The 20,753-nt window shown below is 39.2% G+C and overlaps 3 protein-coding genes across 12 annotated transcripts in view; 2 read left to right on the forward strand and 1 right to left on the reverse strand.

The window, feature by feature from the left end:
* The window catches only part of CLGN (calmegin), a 48,860-nt gene extending 47,008 nt beyond the window's left edge, over positions 1 to 1,852 (forward strand). For both annotated transcript variants that reach the window (XM_025462299.3, XM_025462300.3), the window contains exon 15: positions 1,306 to 1,852. In XM_025462299.3, the coding sequence (XP_025318084.3) occupies positions 1,306 to 1,386 (81 nt within the window). In that variant the 3' untranslated portion in view covers positions 1,387 to 1,852. The remainder of the gene's footprint in view (positions 1 to 1,305) is intronic.
* A 5,799-nt stretch (positions 1,853 to 7,651) lies between these two features.
* The window catches only part of SCOC (short coiled-coil protein), a 42,367-nt gene continuing 29,265 nt past the window's right edge, over positions 7,652 to 20,753 (reverse strand). The window contains exons 1-6 of one of the 7 annotated variants that reach the window (XM_049097321.1): positions 17,436 to 17,581; positions 15,564 to 15,686; positions 13,918 to 14,022; positions 11,331 to 11,402; positions 10,907 to 10,990; positions 7,652 to 9,256 (exon numbers count right to left, since the gene is read on the reverse strand). In XM_049097321.1, the coding sequence (XP_048953278.1) occupies positions 9,114 to 9,256; positions 10,907 to 10,990; positions 11,331 to 11,352 (249 nt within the window). In that variant the 5' untranslated portion in view covers positions 11,353 to 11,402; positions 13,918 to 14,022; positions 15,564 to 15,686; positions 17,436 to 17,581 and the 3' untranslated portion in view covers positions 7,652 to 9,113. Of the gene's footprint in view, positions 9,257 to 10,906; positions 10,991 to 11,330; positions 11,403 to 12,554; positions 12,613 to 13,917; positions 14,023 to 15,563; positions 15,687 to 15,823; positions 15,904 to 17,435; positions 17,591 to 20,753 lie in introns of those variants that run through there. The other 6 variants (XM_049097320.1, XM_049097322.1, XM_035702112.2 and 3 more) reach the window with 6 other exon arrangements.
* Positions 17,729 to 20,753, forward strand: part of MAML3 (mastermind like transcriptional coactivator 3) — a 599,968-nt gene continuing 596,943 nt past the window's right edge. For all 3 annotated transcript variants that reach the window (XM_049097303.1, XM_049097301.1, XM_049097306.1), the window contains exons 1-2: positions 17,729 to 17,862; positions 18,829 to 18,885. The gene's annotated coding sequence lies outside the window, so the exon portion shown is untranslated. The remainder of the gene's footprint in view (positions 17,863 to 18,828; positions 18,886 to 20,753) is intronic.

Consider the following 20,753-nt stretch of genomic DNA (forward strand, 5'->3'; position numbering starts at 1 on the left):
GGGCTACATCACCCCACCGCGGTCACCATCCTCGTCACCCTTCTTACTCAGTGCTAGGTTAGGGTAAGAGCACAGTTTTGCCTGTGCTCCTGTACGTGATGACATAATTTTTTTGTTTTATCTGTTTGAAGAAATCTCTCAAATTTTTATTGTTGTTGTTTGTTTTCTAAAGCTTATTCAGTATATGTACTTGGTTACTGGTCTTAATTGCTTTGTGAGTTTTTAAAGGGGTTTTGGGGGAACATTAGTCTGAATGTCCATAGTAGAGGAAGCTGAGTGAAGATGATTTCCAGGACAGAGTTGTTTTTTTTTTTTTTTTTTTTTTTTTTTTATGACAGTCACAGAGAGAGAGAGAGAGAGGCAGAGACATAGGCAGAGGGAGAAGCAGGCTCCATGCACCGGGAGCCTGACGTGGGATTTGATCCCGGGTCTCCAGGATCGCGCCCTGGGCCAAAGGCAGGCGCCAAACCGCTGCGCCACCCAGGGATCCCTGGGACAGAGTTTTTAAACAGTCATTGTTTCACCTGTCACTCTTAATAATAATACTTGCAGTTTTGATACTGATTGATATTGATTGCAATTTTGAAAACTTGCAGTATTCATTTGAATATGTAGCTATATTTTGCTTCACAAAATATTTTGTGTACCTTTAAAAACATCTTAATTCTTTGTCTTTTAATCTTCTTATATGTTAGGGAGTTAAATAAGCCAACTTTTGTATAGTATGACCTTGAAAAATAATAAAAACTATCTGTAAAATACCATACAATACCTTCATTATTTCATTTTGTTACACAAGTTTAACTTATGTACGAGTGCTTATTGGATAAGGAAAGAAAAAACCCAAACTAAAAACGTGATGTTTCCTTTCCCCTCTCCTAATTTTTTCAAAGTACCATGTGCCAGAAGTTCTGAAAAAGTCTCTGCAAATCTAGCTCAGCAGTTCATTACTTATAGAACTATCACGATGAAGTTAGTGTTTAAGATCCCACAGTGAAAAGATCATCTAGCCCTGAATTAACCAGATTAAATTCTAAATGATAAAATCATGAATTCAGTTGTTAGTAGTATTCCCTGTCAGGGACATATTTGATAAGCAGAGTTATTCTGAAAATGTAATCATGCCAAAAGGTGAGCAAAATAAAACACACTAATTTATGTATAACACTTTTGATCAGCTTCATGCATTAAAGACCACATGTATGGTAGCATTTGTTAGAACTTGTATTTTAGAGGATAAGAAATCTGTTATTTACTATTTATCCATTGTATGAAAACAAGTATTTGCACAATTCTTTCTTCTAGATGAAGGAAGCGGATGAGAGCACAGGATCTGGAGATGGGCCAGTGAAGTCAGTGCGCAAAAGAAGAGTACGAAAGGAATAAACTATATTCAAGTATTTTTAATTCCTGAGCGAGATATTTGGCATTCTAAAATCAGTGTGCCAGAGCTGAACTTGAGTCAGTCTGCACATGTTTCTAATATCTAGCAATGTTATTCTTTCAGACACTTATTTTAGTCTTTCTTTTCAGGAAAAAAAAAACTTTCAAGTTACCTGGTCTTTGGATTTAGAGTAAAAAAGAGGGGCATGTTACGTATCAGATTTAAGAGACTAATACCATTAGAAGTTACCAAGTTTTAATAGTTGGAGAAAGTTTTGGTTTGTACAGAGAAAAATAATATGCAGCAGCTTTGCTGCTGTTGGAAAATCAGTTATTGGAATTTCCCCTTAAACAGCTATACAACAATATTACTGGTAGTTCTATAATAAAAATGAGAGTGTGTTCTGTTGTACAGAGCTAACTGCAATAAAGTTTCTGTATGGTTGTTTGATTCTATCAACAATTGAAAGAGTTGTATGTGTCCCCATTTGCTTAGTTGTGTCAAATTATAGTTATGACCTATTGTTCACTTAAATTATAGATTTCTTTAAAGAGGTGCTTTGTTGACAAGTCAGCAAAACAGAAATGTCTACGTGTCATTCATAGAATCACTGGTTAATAGTGCAGCATATTTTACATTTTAATTCAAAGATAATAGGTTCATCACAATATAATGGTGTACAGATACTTTTTAAGCTTTTATAATTGCTTTATGCCAGAAAGGCTTACCCTACACTCAGAAGATTGCTTATGCATACGTTGTTCCTGAAAGTAAAATTTAGATATTTTTTCTTCTTTAAGTTATACCCTCTTAATAGGTAAAGTATCGAGGGGGAAGCTTTAAATTATTTTCTCTTTCCTGGTCATTAAGAGATTCTAATAGCTAAGCCATCAATCATCATGCTTTGTATTTTTTATCTTGCTTTTTCCCTGACAAATTCAAATCTATTCTTAGCTTCAAAGCTGCCTCTCAGGTAGATAGTAGATATTTCTCCTCTTTTTTAAAGTAGTTACCAGAAATCACAGAACTACATTATAATGGAGTTGTGTCATTCCATTTAAAATATTTTAAGAACTTTTTATATTTGGGTAACAGGCTAGACCCTTTGGAAGGGGATCTGAATCTTTGAGACCATGGAACTACTTTGATACTATCTAGGGAACTTTACACCAACTACTGGGTAATATTTTGGATTTCTTTGTGTGCATATACCCTCCATCCTTGGGCAGGCTCCAGCTCCGTTCCCATACAGCCTGCTGCCTAGCAGTACAGTTAGAGCCTATGTATAAGGAAAATGAGTCTCGCGCTTCTCTTTTTACTTAAGTTAAACCAAACCGCCAGTAATACTATTCTCTCCTTATTTCAGAGAGTGAATTGAAAATAAGTGCTTTATTCTCATTGTTGTGTACCGACTTTCATAAATTGGTGGTGGAAAATCTTAATAGTTAGCCATATTTTATGTTTATTTAATACTAACTGAACTTTACACATCTTGCAAAGGCTCCCTTTCTTGCTTTGTATTTGGAACATCCAAATGAGCTAGGCATATTGAGTGATTCTAGAGGAGACTGTTTCTGAAGGTAAACTACTTCAAGAGATAAATCCTTAATTTTATGGAAACCTTTTTGCTTGACAAGTGTCTTGTATGTGAACATTTTTTTCCTATAGATTTATTAAAGGTTTTTTTCTTTCTTGGTTGCAGATTCATTTTACTTTTAGTGTTTGGTTAAACTCCATGAGCCTGCAGTGGTAAAATCTGAGCAACCTGTTTTGCCAGCGCACTGCTACTTCCTGTGGATGGAGCCTCTGTGGATGTATCACGGCTGATAGGTTTAACCAAAACGTAAACTTTTATTTATATAAGTACATATGCTAGATCCATGTAGTAGACAAAGCACAGTCTTCTTAATAACAAGATGGCTTTTTCCTTTTACCACCCTATTCTGTTTAAAATGACTTAATTTTTATCCTTTTCTCTAATAAAGGAGAAATATAAATGTATTTTGCTTTTCTTTATTTTAGTTGGCCTTTTTAGGGGCTTTTTAACTTGACCAGGCTAATGTAGCTTCCGTTTTCTTCAATATCTTTTTAAGATAGGCTTGCTTCCATTCCTCGTTTCTCTAGGAATACCCATATTACTAGAATTAGTAGCCTTTTTGAAGTGTCAGGCCATGTTTTTGAGATACAGGATGGAACTGCTTAGACCTCATAATTAACCACTAGCAGTGAGTTTATTGTATCTTAGAAATTTAGAACATTAATCCAAAAAATAGTTTTGTATTCGACAAAACCTATTCAGAATAGTTAAGACATAAATATATTACACTTTAGGCGTGTACAGTTTTTCATTCTCTTTGATCATGACTACATATTGACGTGGCAGGAATTAGGGATGCATATCACATAGCTACTATCCGGTAACTACTTCAGTCTCTGATGTAAATGAGTGATAACATTTCTACTTAAGTTTTAACAATCTCATCCTAAGTTTTAGCTCTCATGCATTCCCATATATGATGTCCGTGAAGAGTTTTGGAAATAAAATCTTTAATCTGGCATGTCAGAGGACGTAGGCTGATGAGAGGAAATGTATCTTAGAGTGCAGTTGGAGTTTTTCTCTGGAAATCCAAATGCATGCAAGAGTAATGGTAGTTTTAGAGAAGGTGGGCAAACGGATTATTGGATCTTTTAACCCCTAGCGTAGTATTTTACCACATAGTTGGATTTTGTTAATGAACACAATTTTACATTCTTTGTAAAATTTGGGAATATTCTCAAGTTTTAATAACGTAAACACTTGGTAAGCCATCTATAAATAATATATAAAACCTAAAACGAGGTAAATACATTATACCAGTGTTTCTACTGCATTACTTTACTTTTGTCCTCACTCCTCACATCCATCTCCATTATAAGGGAAATTAGATCCATCTCCATTATAAGGGAAATTAGATCCTAAGGCCAACAACATAAGTTCTTGTTATGGTAAATTTGTGTTTCAACACCTTGAAATCTCTGATTTAAGAGAAATAAACTGTAGTTGTTTTGCAGACAGAGTAGCTAAGAGGCTGTAAAGTCATTCTTTCTACCAATTCTTAAATTTGAATGTAATCACATTTTCTGTTCTTTCGTGATTTACAAATGGTCTTAACTGAAGTCATCTCTTGGTCTTAGCTGGTAATTGATTATTTCAGTGCTGGAGAAGTGTCTACGGACAACCACTAGAGGGTGTTAACTCCAGACAGGGAGAAACTTCCTGGGCAAAGTGAAGAAAGATTTTACTTTCTTCAGAATTAAGATGGTTTTGTTGACCACAAAGTTAGTTTTGAATTCTGTTTTCTATTCTATCGTCTCGTTTTTCTTTTGGAAAAAGGGCAAGATCAAAGGGAAGAGTGACGGACAGGAATAGAAATGTGACATTATCAACTGGTAGGGGTTACATGCTTAGATGATTTTGGTTATTTTTCTGCACAAATTTTTGTTGCAAAAATCAAAAAGTCTGTGAAAAGTTGCAGGGTTTTCATGTTTGACACCAAAATTCATTTGGCAGCCAAACCTGACCTCTCTGCCGGGCCTTTATCGTACCTAGTATTAAATTCATATATTTGCTACGGAAATGTTAATGTATTTGATTATAGGTGCTTCTCCAAATCTTGTTCGTAATACTTTGTGTAATCTGAAAAATTCTAAATTTTGAAACATCTGGTCCCAAGAACTCCAGATGAGGGATTATGATCTATAGTTAACTTGCTATAAATAAAGTCCAAAGGGTACATAAAGAGGACAAATTCTGGATGGAATGCTATTGAGGGGAGTCCTACTGGGGAAGAGGTGGTTTAGGAGAGAAGTGTGCTGGTTTTCCTGCCAGTCATCATTCCACCAGCATTTAGTGCTACAAGTATTAAAGAAAAAATTGATCCTGACCCTTGTTAAACAGTGAGGAAGACTTATTCTACTACAGGAGGTGCCCAAGACCGTTGCAAGAGGGCAGAGGTACTTGGATCAACTCCAAAGACAGCAAAGACAACTGGGGATTTAAAGTCAGTTAGCAAAATCCAGGGAGAGGAAAATTACTAAGAGGAGGAGACATCAAGGGTAAAGGGATGCTTGCTAAACTGTTTTCACCCTGGCAAACCAGGGTGATCAGATGCTGAGAGTGAGGGGCGGGGGTGGGGGTTATTTCTAAAGTGACTTAGCAGCGTTCTTTCGAAAACTGGCATAGGCCAGAGAGAGGGCCTATGATGAGGTCCAGGCTAAAAGGCTCAGAAGAGCCTGGTTGAAGTTTGGTCTCGGAGAGAGTCTATGTCAGATGCAGTCCCTGTGCATACAGCTTACCCTCTATATTTCTTTTCTTCTTGCCCCTTCTTTTTGGTAAGATTTTATTCATTCATTCATGAGAGGCGGAGACACAGGCAGAGGGCAAAGCAGGCTGCCTGCGGGGAGCCCCACGTGGGACTCGATCCCGGGACCCGGGGTCAGTCCCTGAACCTAAGGCAGACACTCAACTGCTGAGCCACCGAGGCACCCCACTGTCTATATTCCTAATACAGAAATTGATAGCCTGAAGTGAGATGAAGGAAAACAAAATGTATATATAGCACGGGTTTACCATTCACATGACAAGCAGGTGGGACTTGTATTTCAGGTCACATTTTGTCACCCACTGAGTTGATAGCTCTATGGGTAGCAGTTGGAAAAGTCAGAATGAAATGAATTGCCTGGTCCTTGATGTTTTTAGCAAGACATAACATGAAAGAAGTGGGCAGTCTCCCAAGCAGAGAGGAATAGAGAAACATCAGCTATTAGGAACTCCAAAGGATGAGAAGAGCCAAGTGCTTTTGTACCCTGAATAATAATAATAAAAAAAGTCTGATTGTCTTCTTTTTGAAGTGTGGGAGGCTGAGAGGGAAGCCCAGAAAGTCCTCTTTGCCCCTCATTAAGCCAAAGGGATCCACCCCCTGCAGTGATGAGCTGGGTGTAGCGTTCCCAGTGCAGTCTTCCTTTCAGTTGGTCTCAAGGTAGCCTCCACTGAAGAGAGGCAGGGTTCTGGGACAAGGAAAGCACACTTGGAGAATTTGGTCTAGAAAAGTGCTCTGCTCGATTGTGATTCCTAACAAGTGGAACTAGAAACATAGAGAACTTTTGAGGGAATTTTACTGCTCAAGAAATGTGAGCTTGGCCCTAAAACAATGGGCACCAAGCTCATGCCAGCAATAAGTGCACTGTTTCCACAACTCCCATACAAGGCACACTCCCAGCCCCTACTTCAGACAGAGCCGTGGAGAGAAGTGGTAAGAGTAACTTTGCAGAGTGGAAGCCACTGAGGGTAACAAGGGAGTCCCTTGCCAGGGAGCAGAATCAGGGTCTGATCAAGGTACTTGTAGCTTCACCTTCGGGGACAGACTCTACTCAGGGTTTCCCAGCAATATCCTACAGTTGATTTGAATCCTTGAATCAATACATGTTTCCCTTTATTCCATTTTCCAAGTTAAGAGTTTTTATTTGGGGTTCCTGTCCTCACCACCTCATTATAAATGGGCAGAGGAGAGGGTGAGACCAAATAACTTGCACATCAGTTTAGAAGTTGTCAGACTATTAGAAGCCACATCTATAACTGATGGACCTTGTCGGAGATCCTGGATTTTGAGTTGAATCACTAACTGGTTAAGAAGGGGTTGAGTATGTTGTGTGTGGGGGAAGGTTGTGCACAGAAGCTCATTAGCTCATTTGGCTTCCAGCCAAAGACTCTAGATGTGACTAAGTCTCTGTACCATTGGAATGTAAGAAGAACCTATGTACCATTTCCGGGGGGCCTGACCCTTACAACTTTGTATGTGTCCCATGCAGTTTCTCTGAAAATGAGAGATCAGAGTGCTTTGGAGGCCATGGTTGAAGATGGCAGGGCTATCCTCAGCTCATGTCCCTGAATCATTATGGGGAATAAAGCCTGCTAGTTTGCAATGCTTAACCTCAGACCCGTTAGTTCGGAGAGAAACTTATTATTAGTGTATCTCTTGTTACAGGAGCTTAGCCTAATCTAAAAATTACAACCACCTTTCCCCTGGCAATCTTGGATATTTTTCTGAATTTTTATTTTAAAATTTATGTAAAATACCCCATAACATTTGTTTAATAAGAATATTTCCCTACACATACAGTAACTGGTATTTAAATAAGATATGCTACTTCCCCTGTGGCTTTGAACCACCCCAGATACACCACTACACCATTATACATGCCGCAGTTACTGTATTAACACACACACAATCTCTGAAACAGCTTTTTATTAAACAGCAAAGCAAAATTGCAACACAATTTTAAATGTTTGTAAATTAGGTCACAAAGGGATGCAAAATATTTGCAGTATAACTATTATATTCCTACAGCTAAAGTCATTCATTGAATCTTACACCAATACAAACATATTATTCCATGATTAAAAGTAGCCCAAATCTAACAACCAAAACTATATTAGTGGACGTCTTTACCTAGTTAATATTTTAACATTATTTCCGATACTAATTTCTTACCAAATGGAATCTACAAACTAAATTCTTACAAACTGTCAAAGGGTGACTAAAACTCTGCAAACCAAGCAGTTAGGTTTACAGAAAATTCTGGGATAAGTAGTGAGATTAAAATACTGAGAAAATATCAATTAGTATACATGTAAAACTCCATTTTATTATTCATGATTCTGATACCAAAACACTCTTCTAAAGGGATTTTGCAAAAGTTGATCTGCTGGGTGCTACAAATAAATGTTAAGACTAAACTCTGTAACTGTTCTCTTCTACATGTGGTTGACATAAGGTTATTCACATTTAATCTACCTTCGTGTGTGTGTGTGTGTGTGTGTGTGTGTGTGTGTATCACCCAAAATATCTAGTCTGTGCCAGAGATCACACAAATCTGGAGTAAAAACATTTGGAGTTGGTTACTACTGTTTGCCAAGTATCTTCCCATCCTATTAATGTTTTTCTCAAAATACTCTATTCCAAACGTATAACCAGAGCTCATTTTTTCAGATACCAAGTGGGGTTATTTTGTGCAAAAGTTAAGTTTTTAACCAAACCTTCCCAATTTGATAATTCAGTTGCAAAGAAAAGTCTTCATACTTATAGCCTCTGTTTTCAACTGATGAAAGAAAAATCAACAATCCTATCTATTACTATGACAAACCCTAACTGAGAAAGTATCTTATTTTAGTTAAGTTTCAACAATTCAAGCTCAGGTTACTCTCACAGATGATTAACTATTACCTTTACAAATGTGAAACCAATTTTTTCCTTAGAGGAAGGGAAATGAGAAGGAAGAAGCAAATGGAGAAGAGGCACAACATGGTGGGCAGGGTACATAAAGCTGTGCGTTCAGTACATGATTTTGGTCACTTTTCACAACACGGTGGTTCTTGTATCTCTTATGCTTATAATAAAAGATAGTGCTAAACCTATAAATCAAATTTGATAAAACATTCATTTTCAAGTTTCATAAATATATGCATTTCTAATTATAAAGTCTCTACAATACATTTGCACATTTTCATAGACTAACATATTATACACAAACTCATGGAAGTCTTCTGTTATGCTCTTAATTTTGCCTATATCTGACATCTTCATAAATATTCAATTAAGCCACAAACAAAAGTACTATAACTTTTTAAATCCAAGTTTTAAAGAAAAAAAGATCAGCAGCAATTCCATGAAATAGAAGGGATGTCAATCCCTTACTTTCTTTTGCTTTTTGTGTCAGTTGTTTGAAAAACACTAGAAGCGGACATGAGGTTTTCTATATATTGTCCAAGAACTTGGTTTTCTGATTTTAGCTTCAGATTTTCTTCCTTAACCGCATCTACTCTTGCGGAGAGGTCTGTATTTAAAAACAAAAAAAGCCCATTATCAATAAAATGATGGCAATGACTTCATATTATAAAATAAAGATTCATTCTTAAAAGAAAAAAATCTTTAAATTTTGTTTTTAAATTCATGCAACTTTAGAAATTAAGGCAAACAAAGTAAACAGTGCAAATCAATGACTAAAATTCTTAAAAAGAGATTTCACATTAGGCTAAATGTTATTCTTGGTAAATAGCATCTATGTTGAGTAATTTCTTAAAATTGTGATTTCTATACAGACTTGGTTTTTAAAATGTGAATTTTGATTCACATCTTATCAACATAGAAAAAAAACTGCATCTTTGTTAGAAATGCTTTAGAAAATGTGGTAGGCAAACATACAACTCGAATTATACACTGGATATAGAAAGTTTCCAAGCAATTGAACATTTTGTATTTTTACATTAGCAAGAAATTCAAAAGACACAGCTCTTAATGATCAAGTAAAACATTACCTCCATTCATTCACTGAACAGCTAAGTACTGCGTACCCTCTAGGAGCCAGGCACGGTTCTAGAGGCAATAGTAACAAAAGCCCTTGCCCTCACAGAGCTTACATTCTAATGTACATGTAGGCACGGTGCATCTAGGGGGCACCAACCAAGTAGGGGTCAGGAGAAAAAAAGGATAAAAATCAGAGGAAGCAAAAGGGAAGTTGCTCTATTATACAGTATAGTCAGCAATAGCTATAGCTATTTTGGTAAAGGAACTGACCAGAAATCTAAAGGAAGTGAGGGAATGAGCCACATAGAATGCAAACACCTAAGGGAAAGACATTCAGAGAACAGCAACCACTAAGACCCTGAGTAGAAGCTTGCTGAAAGAATAGTAAGGAGATCCGTGTCTGAGGTAGGATGTATGAGGCAGAGAGTGTGACATGACTGACTCTGAAAGACTTCCAGAGAGTAACCTGGCTTTTATTAACTGTGAAATGGGAAGCCAGTGAAATGACATGATCTGCTCACTCTGCTATTAAAGGAAAAAAACCCCACAACCTCTTAATTTTATTAAAATTCCGATGTTTCAGTGGTAGTATTTTGTGCAAGACATTTAGGAAATGAAAAAACTCATATCAATTCACTTTTAATCTCTGAAGCTAACATACTCCTTTAAAGTATAAACTTTAGTATAAGCTTTATTTTTTTTTAAAGATTTTATTTATTCATGAGGGACACAGAGAGAGAGGCAGAGACATAGGCAGAGGGAGAAGCAGGTCCATGCAGGGAGCCCAATATGGGACTCGATCCCAGACCCTGCTATCACACCCTGAACTGAAGGCAGGACGCTCAACCGCTGAGCCACCCAGGCGTGCCAGTATAAGCTTTATTAAAGTGGACTCAGTAATAACACAGTGCAGGGGCTTAAGAGAGACTCTCATGTAATAAATAGCATTACATTAAACCCAGAGGATGCATAAGAACTCTATTTGACTTTCTTATTGAAGCACATCTGTTCTTTACAATCATTAGCCAAAGCTGCAGGCAGGAGGGAAAAGAAACTATTGATATAGACCTGAAGTTTTATACTTTTAAAAACTGGGGGCACACTAACAAAATTTAGCAAAATAAATGCTTACCATTTCAGCTAATTAGATATTCAAGAAAACTACAAAATGGAAACTAACCTTCAAGTGTGTGTTGCAGTTCCAACACTTGGTTAATAAGTCGTGTTTTTTCCTCCAGTTCCACCTGATTTTCAGCATCAACTGCTGTAATACAAAGGTTCAGATTTACTATTAACATTAGGTACCATTTGTGTCCTGTAGCACTTAAAGATATGCAAAATATTTTGCATTCATTATCTTACTTGACTTAAGAGCCCAACAAAGGAAAAAGTTAGATGCCCACAAGGCAGATAAGGACACCAAGGTGGAAGATAAGTTGTTTTGCCATTACCAATCCTTTCTAGAACTAGTTAAGATATAAATAAGTATATTAGTCAAATTCAAGCTTTCTAAATATTGCTTCTCTGTTCTTTCCATTGCTTAATTAAGCCAAAAGCATCCGCAAAACCAGGAATACACAAAAAAAGGAAAATAAAGAACATACCATCCATGTCGGCATTCATCATCTCGGGTAACAAGCTTTTGGGCCTTGGATACAAAATCCTTGATGAATGGTCTGCAATAAGACAGAGTTAGAAAGACACATATACAGCAATAAAATATCACTGTACATTTATTAAAAGTTTTAAATGGAAATAATGATCAATGCTAGCAAAGTTATGGAACAAATAAAATATTAGACACAAATTTTAAATATGTATCTTCTCTGAAAGCAGTATAGTAACAAACTAGATTCATAAAAACATTTAAATATTTTTTACTAAGCAATTTTGCTCTTGGAAATTTAGCCTAAGGAAAATCACAAAGAAGGAAAAAAATTAGATACATAAAATCTTCAACTTTATTTACAACCCACTAAATTGGAAACAACATGGACTGTCCAGAGTCTGGTTAATTACCGTAGTTTCTATTCAAGTGGCTACTAAAAATAATTAGGATGACTATAATAACATGGAAGAATGTTTACAAAATTGTGTATTCACTGAGGTAAATTATGTAAAGTACACATAAATACAAATAAAGAACAACAAAATTAAAACAGCTCTTATGTTAAGGATGATGACAGGGATGAAGACCAGTCTCTTTAAAAATATTTTTCATAAAAAAAAAAAATATTTTTCATTATTAAAGTTTTACTTTACATATACTATTTAATACTTTTTAATTGATAAAGTTCAAGAGAAAAATACTAGTTATCTGAAACACTAATATGGGATAAATGAAAAATACCAACTTGTTTCCTAGTTATGGTTACAACAGATTAATTGGGATGTGAATAAGAATATCAATATGAACATTTTATTGTTTCTATAAAAGATTCCAAAATATTGGGGCACCTGGTTGGCTAACTTGGTAAATGTCCAACTCTTGATTTTGGCAGAGGTCATGATCTCAGGGTGGTGAGATCGAGCCTGATGTCAGGCTCCACACTTAGCACAGAGTCTGGTTAAGACTCTCTCTACCTCTCCTTCTCCCTCTCCCCCCTCACCTATAGGTACAATCTCTCAAAAAAAAAAAAAAAGTTTCCAAAATATTAAAGCATAAAATTCCTGTGAAACACATTCTGCTCTATAGCTAACATTCATTTCATAGTCAGTGTGCTCAACATTTTATTTAAGTAAACCAGACAGATTTGGTAAAGCAATCTAATCTACTCACTGAAGCAATTTAGACCTGTTAATATTGTTACTTTCTACAAATTACTTACGGAGTACCTACTATACCAAGGCATTCTTACGCTTCTATATGCTAACTGGCAGAACCCAGACATACTGAACAAGGATACCTACATTCTAGAACTCGAATCACAAGAGTTATCAGTGTACTGAATATTCTCTCACAGTTAATAAAACTGACACTTCAGACACTGGCATGAACATGGAGATAAAATGCTTAGTGTACGAATGTACAAACTCTTTGAAATAAGAGATCACTTGTTTGTCTAAAGAAGCAAGACATTAAACATCCTTTACATGGCATTATTAAAGAACTAGCTACAAATGGTATAAAATTGACAATGTTTAATACATCTACTCTGAGTCTTCTAGAATCTATTTATCTAGCACTAGAGCCGCTCTTCCTCACACTGTTTTCACATGGTTTTAATTCTCAGCTTCTTTGTACTTCAGAGAAAGTTTATATGTATATTACATATTGTGTATATATTACATATGTATAATGCAGATGTAATATATATAATGTGTACATATTGTATCACATATATGTGTGAACTTTCTCTGAAGTACAAAAAACCTGAGAAAACCACGTGAAAAAGATGTAATACCGGGCTCCCTGCATGGAGCCTGCTTCTCCCTCTGCCTGTGTCTCTGCCTCTCTCTGTCTCTCATGAATAAATAAATAAAATCTTTAAAAAATATATAACTACATATATATTACATATTGTATGTTATAAACATATATTAATACGTAATATATATTAGTATATCTACAAACCCAAGTAGACTGATTACTAAAGACCTTTTCAAAAATTCTTCATATTATTCAACTTACTATATTTGGAGATCACAGTCAAAAATTATCCCTCTCCATTCAATCAACAACATATCTCTTTATAATTGAAGAGGAAGAGTGTTAGCAGTGAAAACTTTATTTGGCACTTGCCAGAGAAAAGAGCACTTTTCCTTTTTTTTATAATAAATTTATTTTTTATTGGTGTTCAATTTGCCAACATACAGAATAACACCCAGTGCTCATCCCGTCAAGTGCCCCCCTCAGTGCCCGTCACCCAGTCACCCCCACCCCCCGCCCTCCTCCCCTTCCACCACCCCTAGTTCATTTCCCAGAGTTAGGAGTCTTTATGCTCTGTCTCCCTTTCTGATATTTCCCACACATTTCTTCTCCCTTCCCTTATATTCCCTTTCACTATTATTTATATTCCCCAAATGAATGAGAACATATAATGTTTGTCCTTCTCCAATTGACTTACTTCACAAAGCATAATACCCTCCAGTTCCATCCACGTTGAAGCAAATGGTGGGTATTTTATCATTTCTAATGGCTGAGGAATATTCCATTGTATACATAAAGCACTTTTCCTACCAACCACTGACCTGGCTAACACAGGTCTGGGATGGATGACATAGGCAACAGCCAAAAACAAAAGCGATCTTAGGAGGACTCAGCAACAGTAGTCTGCAGCTTGGCTATTTCGCCTGCTAAATAATGTACAAAAAGTGCTTCAAATTTCTAATATTTAGTGCTTTTAAGAATACAAGCTAAAACAAAATTTTCACAACAGCTGAAAAAAGCTATACACAAGCCAAAGCAATCGTACGATCAAAGCAACTGACTTTGAAATCAGGTTTAGTATACGGATGTGGTGTACTCTTTTGCCTATGTTTCAGTCTAACACTGAAACCCAAAAGTCTTCTACAAAAGCAAAGTGTTCCAAATTGATCAGTGTAATAATGAAGCCAGTTTCTGAAATTTGGCCACGTGTAACCCAAACCATAGAAAATCTTTGTATGGTTTATCAATAGTCTGATTTCATCTGAAAAAGTGAAAGAAAAAAAGGCTGAAAAATGGAGAAGGGGCTTATTAGAGGGAAAATGAAGCTTAAAAATATACACACTGAAGACGGGGGGTGGAAACAAGGGCACAAAAGCCTGGCTGGCACAAGAACAGTGCTATAGGATACACAACACAACCCAAGAGAATACTATTCACATCAAAGCCTGTGTAAGATTGCACCCTAAGGATTGTACAGTGCACAATCTGCCCAACACTATGTGGCTACCCTGTGCAAAGGGTATTTCATGACTCTCTAATAAAGCAGACAAGAGCATAGCCAGCTGCTTCTGTACAACAACAAAAAGATGAGTAGCAATTTTCTCTTATTCTGATACGATTAAACAGGCTGGCCTCAAAATGCTATTCTTGTCTATATTCAAGGTCTTCCAGGAAATTTAGACTAATAAACTGATTTATGTATATATAAGATCAGAAGGTTCATTGAGCTCTTTATATCAAAGTATTTTAGCCACAGATTTTATTTTCTTTTAAAATAAGATCAATCCTCAAACCTCACAATGCCTACATTCGTACAGTACTATGTCATAATATGCACTTAATACCAGATGGAGTTTTTCAGGTATAAAACCTTTTTTTCAGTCTATAGTTGCTATTGTATCAATCCAATTTCATGTGAAATTTGCTTTCAAGAGTTCACTTTTTGGGTCCCTGAGTGGCTCAGTCAGTTAAGTGTCCGACTCTTGATCTCAGGGGCTTGACTTGGAGCTCAGCATGGAGCCTACTTAATTAAAATAATGAGCTCATTTTCAATTCCTTCTGTTCCTGGACATAAATGCAAAGCCGATGTGAAAAGAAAATCCAGACCAAAGTCTCTCAAGTGTGAGAACATTGAGTGTGGGATATTAAGGCTGATCTCTTTATCCTAAAGCTGTAAATGGATATGGCCATCGCTCTGTCAATTCTGACCTAAGCCTAGGTAGGATCTCAAACCTTCCTCAAAAATCACAGTAAGTCTTGGGGCCTATCTTCATCTAGCCTTGGTCAGTAGAAGAAAATCTAGAATTATTCTGATAATTTAAGTCCAGAACACAAAAGGTATGGAGAGAACAAGGGTTAGGAAGTGTGAAAAACATCAGGATGGACCCATTTTCCATGCTAACACACCTGTGACCAAAGACTACTGTTTTATCAAAATAAATCTTTACCAGCAGCCCGTATAGCTCACCGGTTTAGCACCGCCTTCAGCCCAGGGCGTGATCCTGGAGACCCGAGATCAAGTCCCATGTCGGGCTCCCTGCATGGAGCCTGCTTCTCCCTCTGCCTGTGTCTCTGCCTCTCTCTCTCTCCTCTGTTTCTCATGAATAAATAAATAAAATCTTTTTAAAAAATAAAATAAACCTTTACCTTCCCTTCTAGTACCCTGAATAGTACCACTGTTAAGAAGCAGGTTCAAAACACAATAATTAAGGACTAAATGTATATTACCTGGATTTAAATCCTAGCTCTGCTGTTTATAAGCTCTGGAACCCTGAGCAAGGTTAACACCTCGGCCTCAGTTTACTCATCTGTAAAATGAGGGTAAGAGTATGTACCTCATAATTTCGTTGCAAGAATTCAATGAGCTGATCTATAGAACGTGCTTGCAATGGTACCTCATGCGTAGAAGGTATTCAATAACGTTAGCTAGTATCTTCTCTACCTTTTGGCTCTAACTCAGGCCACAAAAATCATCTGATCTAGCTGCCCACCTTACAAATAAACAAACTGAGGCCCAAGATCGCAATGGCTTACCCAAAGTCACAGAAGTAGTCACCGGCCAGGCCAGGACTACCCAGGCTAGTTTTCCCACCGCACCACCACACCTAAGATTTTGAGACTGTTTCCTGACATCCATCCAACCTCAACCAACCAACTTTTCTGCATCTAAAACTGATTTTCACGTCACCCACTTACTGGTGAACGAGTAAGGCGACTAAAATAATGTCATTGTTCATTAATATGCTAAATGCTTCACGATACTACTAACTCATCAAATCAGCAGAAGGGCACTGTAATTTATATTTGTGGATACCGCCCCTCAGAGGGGCTATGCACCTGCCTTAGGCTTCACAGCCAATGGTCTCTACCAAGATGCTGCAGGCAGGTCTAACCATGAAGTCTGTGAAGTCCCTGGTTTTTGGTGGTGGTGGTGGTTTTTTTTTTTTTTTTTCTCCGTTGTATGATGCAAATGCAGCCCTCATCTAAAAATCGCCAAATTATTTTTTCCCGCCATCTTTGACGTTAAATTCCCTTGATGTTTCACTAAGCGACTTGAAAGTGAATTTCGTCCCATTCACAGCTGCAGCAACTTCCGACGTGGGTGTGTCCGTGCAGGCCTGTTCAAGTTCTCAATTACTGTGGTTGCATGAATCCAGTTTCATGGCCTGGGGCCAGTGAGGACTGGAACAGGGGGGAGGCCAGATCCCCAGAGCACGGCGAGGATCGTGGTGGGTTCAACCCCCGAGGACGGGCACAGCCCTGGGCGCTGTGGGGGCCAGGCCCACGCTGCTGGGACCGCGGCGCAGCAGGTCCCTAACATGCTTACGTCATAGGAGTGGAATGGATACATTGTATAACTGAAGTCCAGCCTTTCGGAGACGCAGCCTCTTGTCTCCTTTTCCAACCGTTAACTCCCCAAAACTTGCTGGGCGGGACCCTTGGGGGAAGCCCCGGTGGAACCTAAGCTGGGGGCTCCGTCCAGTCCCCACCCCCGCCCCGGGGCGCCCGCTCCTCCCACCTGCCCGGCTCCCGGCAGAGCAGCCACCGACATCCCGCCCAGACCCCCCTCCGCAGGCCCGGTGCAGCGCGGGAGGAGGCGGGAGAAGGCGCGGAAGGCCCGCCTCGGGGACGCGGGCAGCCCCTCCCCGAAGGCACCCCCGGCCCAGAATGGGAGGATGGGGAGGCGGCTGCGCAGGGGGCTGCAGGGAGGCAGGCCTCAGCATCCCCCATGCCCAGGCCCTCGGCCGCTGCTCCCGGGTCCCCCGTGCGCCGGGCCGCGTCCAGCCCACCCCGCCCTCCACGCCCTCGCGCTTCCACTCGCCCGGGGCCAGGCGCTCACCTGCCGTCGGATGAGCCGCGAGCGGGAGGGAACCTGGAGGACCGCTCAGGCCCGGACGCCTGGACCAACTGGCGCCGGCAGCTCCGCCCCCCTGAGCCTACGGAGCATGCGCCGAGACCGGAGCCCCGCCCCGTCCCTCCCCGTCCCGCCCCGTCGCCCACCAATCCCCACTCGAGAAGGCACGCCTGCGCACTAGCGGCACGACGCCCCAATCGTCCTTTGTCAAAGCCCAAGGATCCGCCTCCCGCCCTAACAAAAGGACGTGGGCGTCCAATCAGGAGGGACGCTGCTGTGGGCGGGGCCGGGGGAGCGGCAGCCAATGACAGTGCAGGAGCGCAGCTGGGCGTGAGAGAGCCGGTCCCGTGGGAGCCGCGAGACGCGGGTTAGAGACCCAGCGCGGAGAGCTCTGGCCGCTGTCCGGAGGGAGGTTGGTAAAACCGAGCGCTGAGGGGGAGGGGACTCATGCGAATTGAAGAAAAGGGCACTTGCGGACACAGTAAAGAGAGCTGGTACAGGACCGTGCTACCTCAATTCTAAAAGCACATTTTTTCCCTATTTTTTAACTTCCCAAATCGCAAAGTCCCTAAGTACACCCCCTAGTGCATTGTTGCCCTTCACCTCCTTTCCAAACGATTATTATTAGGTCCATAATGCAGTTGACCATTTTTTAAAAAAGATTTTATTTATTTATTCATGAGACACAGAGAGAGAGAGGCAGAGACACAGGCGGAGGGAGAAGCAGGCTCCCTGCAGGGAGCCCGACGCGGGATTCGATTCCAGGACCCCGGGGTCACGCCCTGGGCTGAAGGCGGTGCTAAACCGCTGAGCCCCCCGGGCCGCCCTAATAATGCTTTAGGATTGAGAAAATATCCTAACAGGACTTCGGTGTGTAGCTCTTTCGCCCACCTTATCTCATTTTGATTCTCACGGCTGCCCACGTAACGGGAACGGAAGCTTAGGAATTATGTCGGGCTCAAGGCCGTAAACGCCGCGTGAGATGCTGCGGCCAGGCTTTGGGATGTCATGCAATCCGGCTTGATGGTGTTCATTGATGCCTAGCACTTGACAGGAAGCAGCCTCCTGCTTGTGTTTTATATTTGTCGAGTGCAGGATAGTAATACTGTATCATTTTGGCTTCAGCACGTTCTCCTGAGTTGTGGACAAGAGCCTGTGTCTCCCTGTTTCTTGATTTTTCACTTCTGGTTCCATTTGGTGACCTACTGCCTTAATCCATAATATATATCCTTAATCCAATATATCCTTAATTCAATATATATATATCCTTAATCCAATGCATATTAATATATATTATATATATTAATATATTATTATATATATTATTAAATATATCTTCAATCCTATGTATATATATATTCCTTCTCTTTTTTTTTAGTTCAACTTTGTTTTACTAAGAATGAGAATGCATCTAGATATTTTTGCTTCACATCTGGTAAAGTACAATTCCACTTAAGCTTATTTTCCTCTTTTTCAACTACTTATTAACAAAGTCAACCATAAAGCAATTCTCGTTAAAAAGAGCTGTAAGTGTGTCAGGGCTTTTCAGAACACAAAGGTTTGTTCCAGAAAACTGGAATATTTATAGTAATGAACCTAACTGCTGATCTCATATAAAAACACAGCAGCAAACCCAAATGATGGAACAGCTGCTGGAGCAGATTCACTAAGTGACGGAGGACAAGTCACTGTGGGGCTTTCTAATGGAGTTGTGGTAGCTGGTTTTTACACTAATGATGTGAATCTGCTCAAACTTTGTTATTCCTTCAAAAGCGTCCACCTGTCACCACTCCGATGTCTGCAAGAATTAGTGTGGAAGAGAATGCTACTGTTACTGAATCTTCCATTCAGTATTTGAGAACTAGACTTTTGGCGGGAACTCTGACACGTAACTTGAGAAACTATACTAGAATGCAATACAGGACCTAAATAAACGGAAAATTAAAAAGAAAGGTCCGGTGTCTATCCAGTAGTGTCAGAAAGGGAAACTAGAGAGAATGGCTGTGAGCTGTTCTCGAAGAATAATAACTGATAGTTTTTCAGGATTGTGGAATATTTGAACGCTCAGATTCAAGATGCACTTATTCTTGAGCAGGTTTAAAGAGTTCCTGATCAAACTGTAGAGTACCAAAGACTAAGAACTATTAAAAGGGACTTCTTTTGTCGTTGTTGCTAGAGAAGGCTTTTTAAAAAGTAGAATAAAATATATATAACGTAAAACATTTACCATCTTAACTATTTTAAAGTGTACGGTTCAATATATTTGCGTTGCCATGCAACCAATCTCCATGACACTTTTCATCTTGCAAAACTGAGACTCTATACCCATTAAAAAACAGCTCCTCATTTATCTCTCTCCCCAGGACCTGGCAACTGCCATTCTTTCTGTTTCTACAGATATGATTACATTAGGTACCATATGTATGTGGAATTTCCTACAGTATTTATCTTTTGGTGACTGACTTCACTTAGTGTGACATCCTGAAGGTAATTCACACTGCAGCATGTGTCTGAATTTCCTTCCTCCCTTTTTTTTAAAAAAAGATTTTATTTATTTATTGATGAGAGAGACAGAGAGAGAGAGAGAGAGAGAGAGAGGCAGAGACCCAGGCAGAGGGAGAAGCAGGCTCCATGCAGGGAACCCGATGCGAGACCCGATCCCACGACCCCAGGGTCACACCCTGGGCTGAAGGCGGTGCTAAACCGCTGAGCCACCCAGGCTGCCCATTTCCTTCTTTTTTAAGGCTGAATAACATTCCATTGTATGTATATATCACATTCATCTGTCGGTGGACACTTGGGTTGCTTCCGACTTTTAGCTATTGTGAATGCTACTGTGAACATGAGCTGTGCAAATAGCTCTTTGAGACCCTGTCTTCAATTCTTTTGGGTATATATCCAGAAGCAGAATTACTGGATCTTATGGTGACTTCTATTTTAAAAGCAACTTTTTAAAATGTGGTAATGACACAAGAAGAAACAAAAATAATTCAGAGAATACCTGTACCTAGAAGTTGGTATGCAATAAGGGTGTCTGATAAGAAATAAGTGTTGGTCAGCCATCAGAAATGACAAATACCCACCATTTGCTTCAACATGGATGGAACTGCAGGGTATTATGCTGAGTGAAATGAGTCAATCGGAGAAGGACAAACATTATATGTTCTCATTCATTTGGGGAATATAAATAATAGTGAAAGGGAATATAAGGGAAGGGAGAAGAAATGGGTAGGAAATATCAGAAAGGGAGACAGAACATAAAGACTTCTAACTCTGGGAAATGAACTAGGGGTGGTGGAAGGG

Source organism: Canis lupus, chromosome 19, assembly GCF_003254725.2.
Source record: "Canis lupus dingo isolate Sandy chromosome 19, ASM325472v2, whole genome shotgun sequence".
NCBI classification, from domain to species: domain Eukaryota; kingdom Metazoa; phylum Chordata; class Mammalia; order Carnivora; family Canidae; genus Canis; species Canis lupus.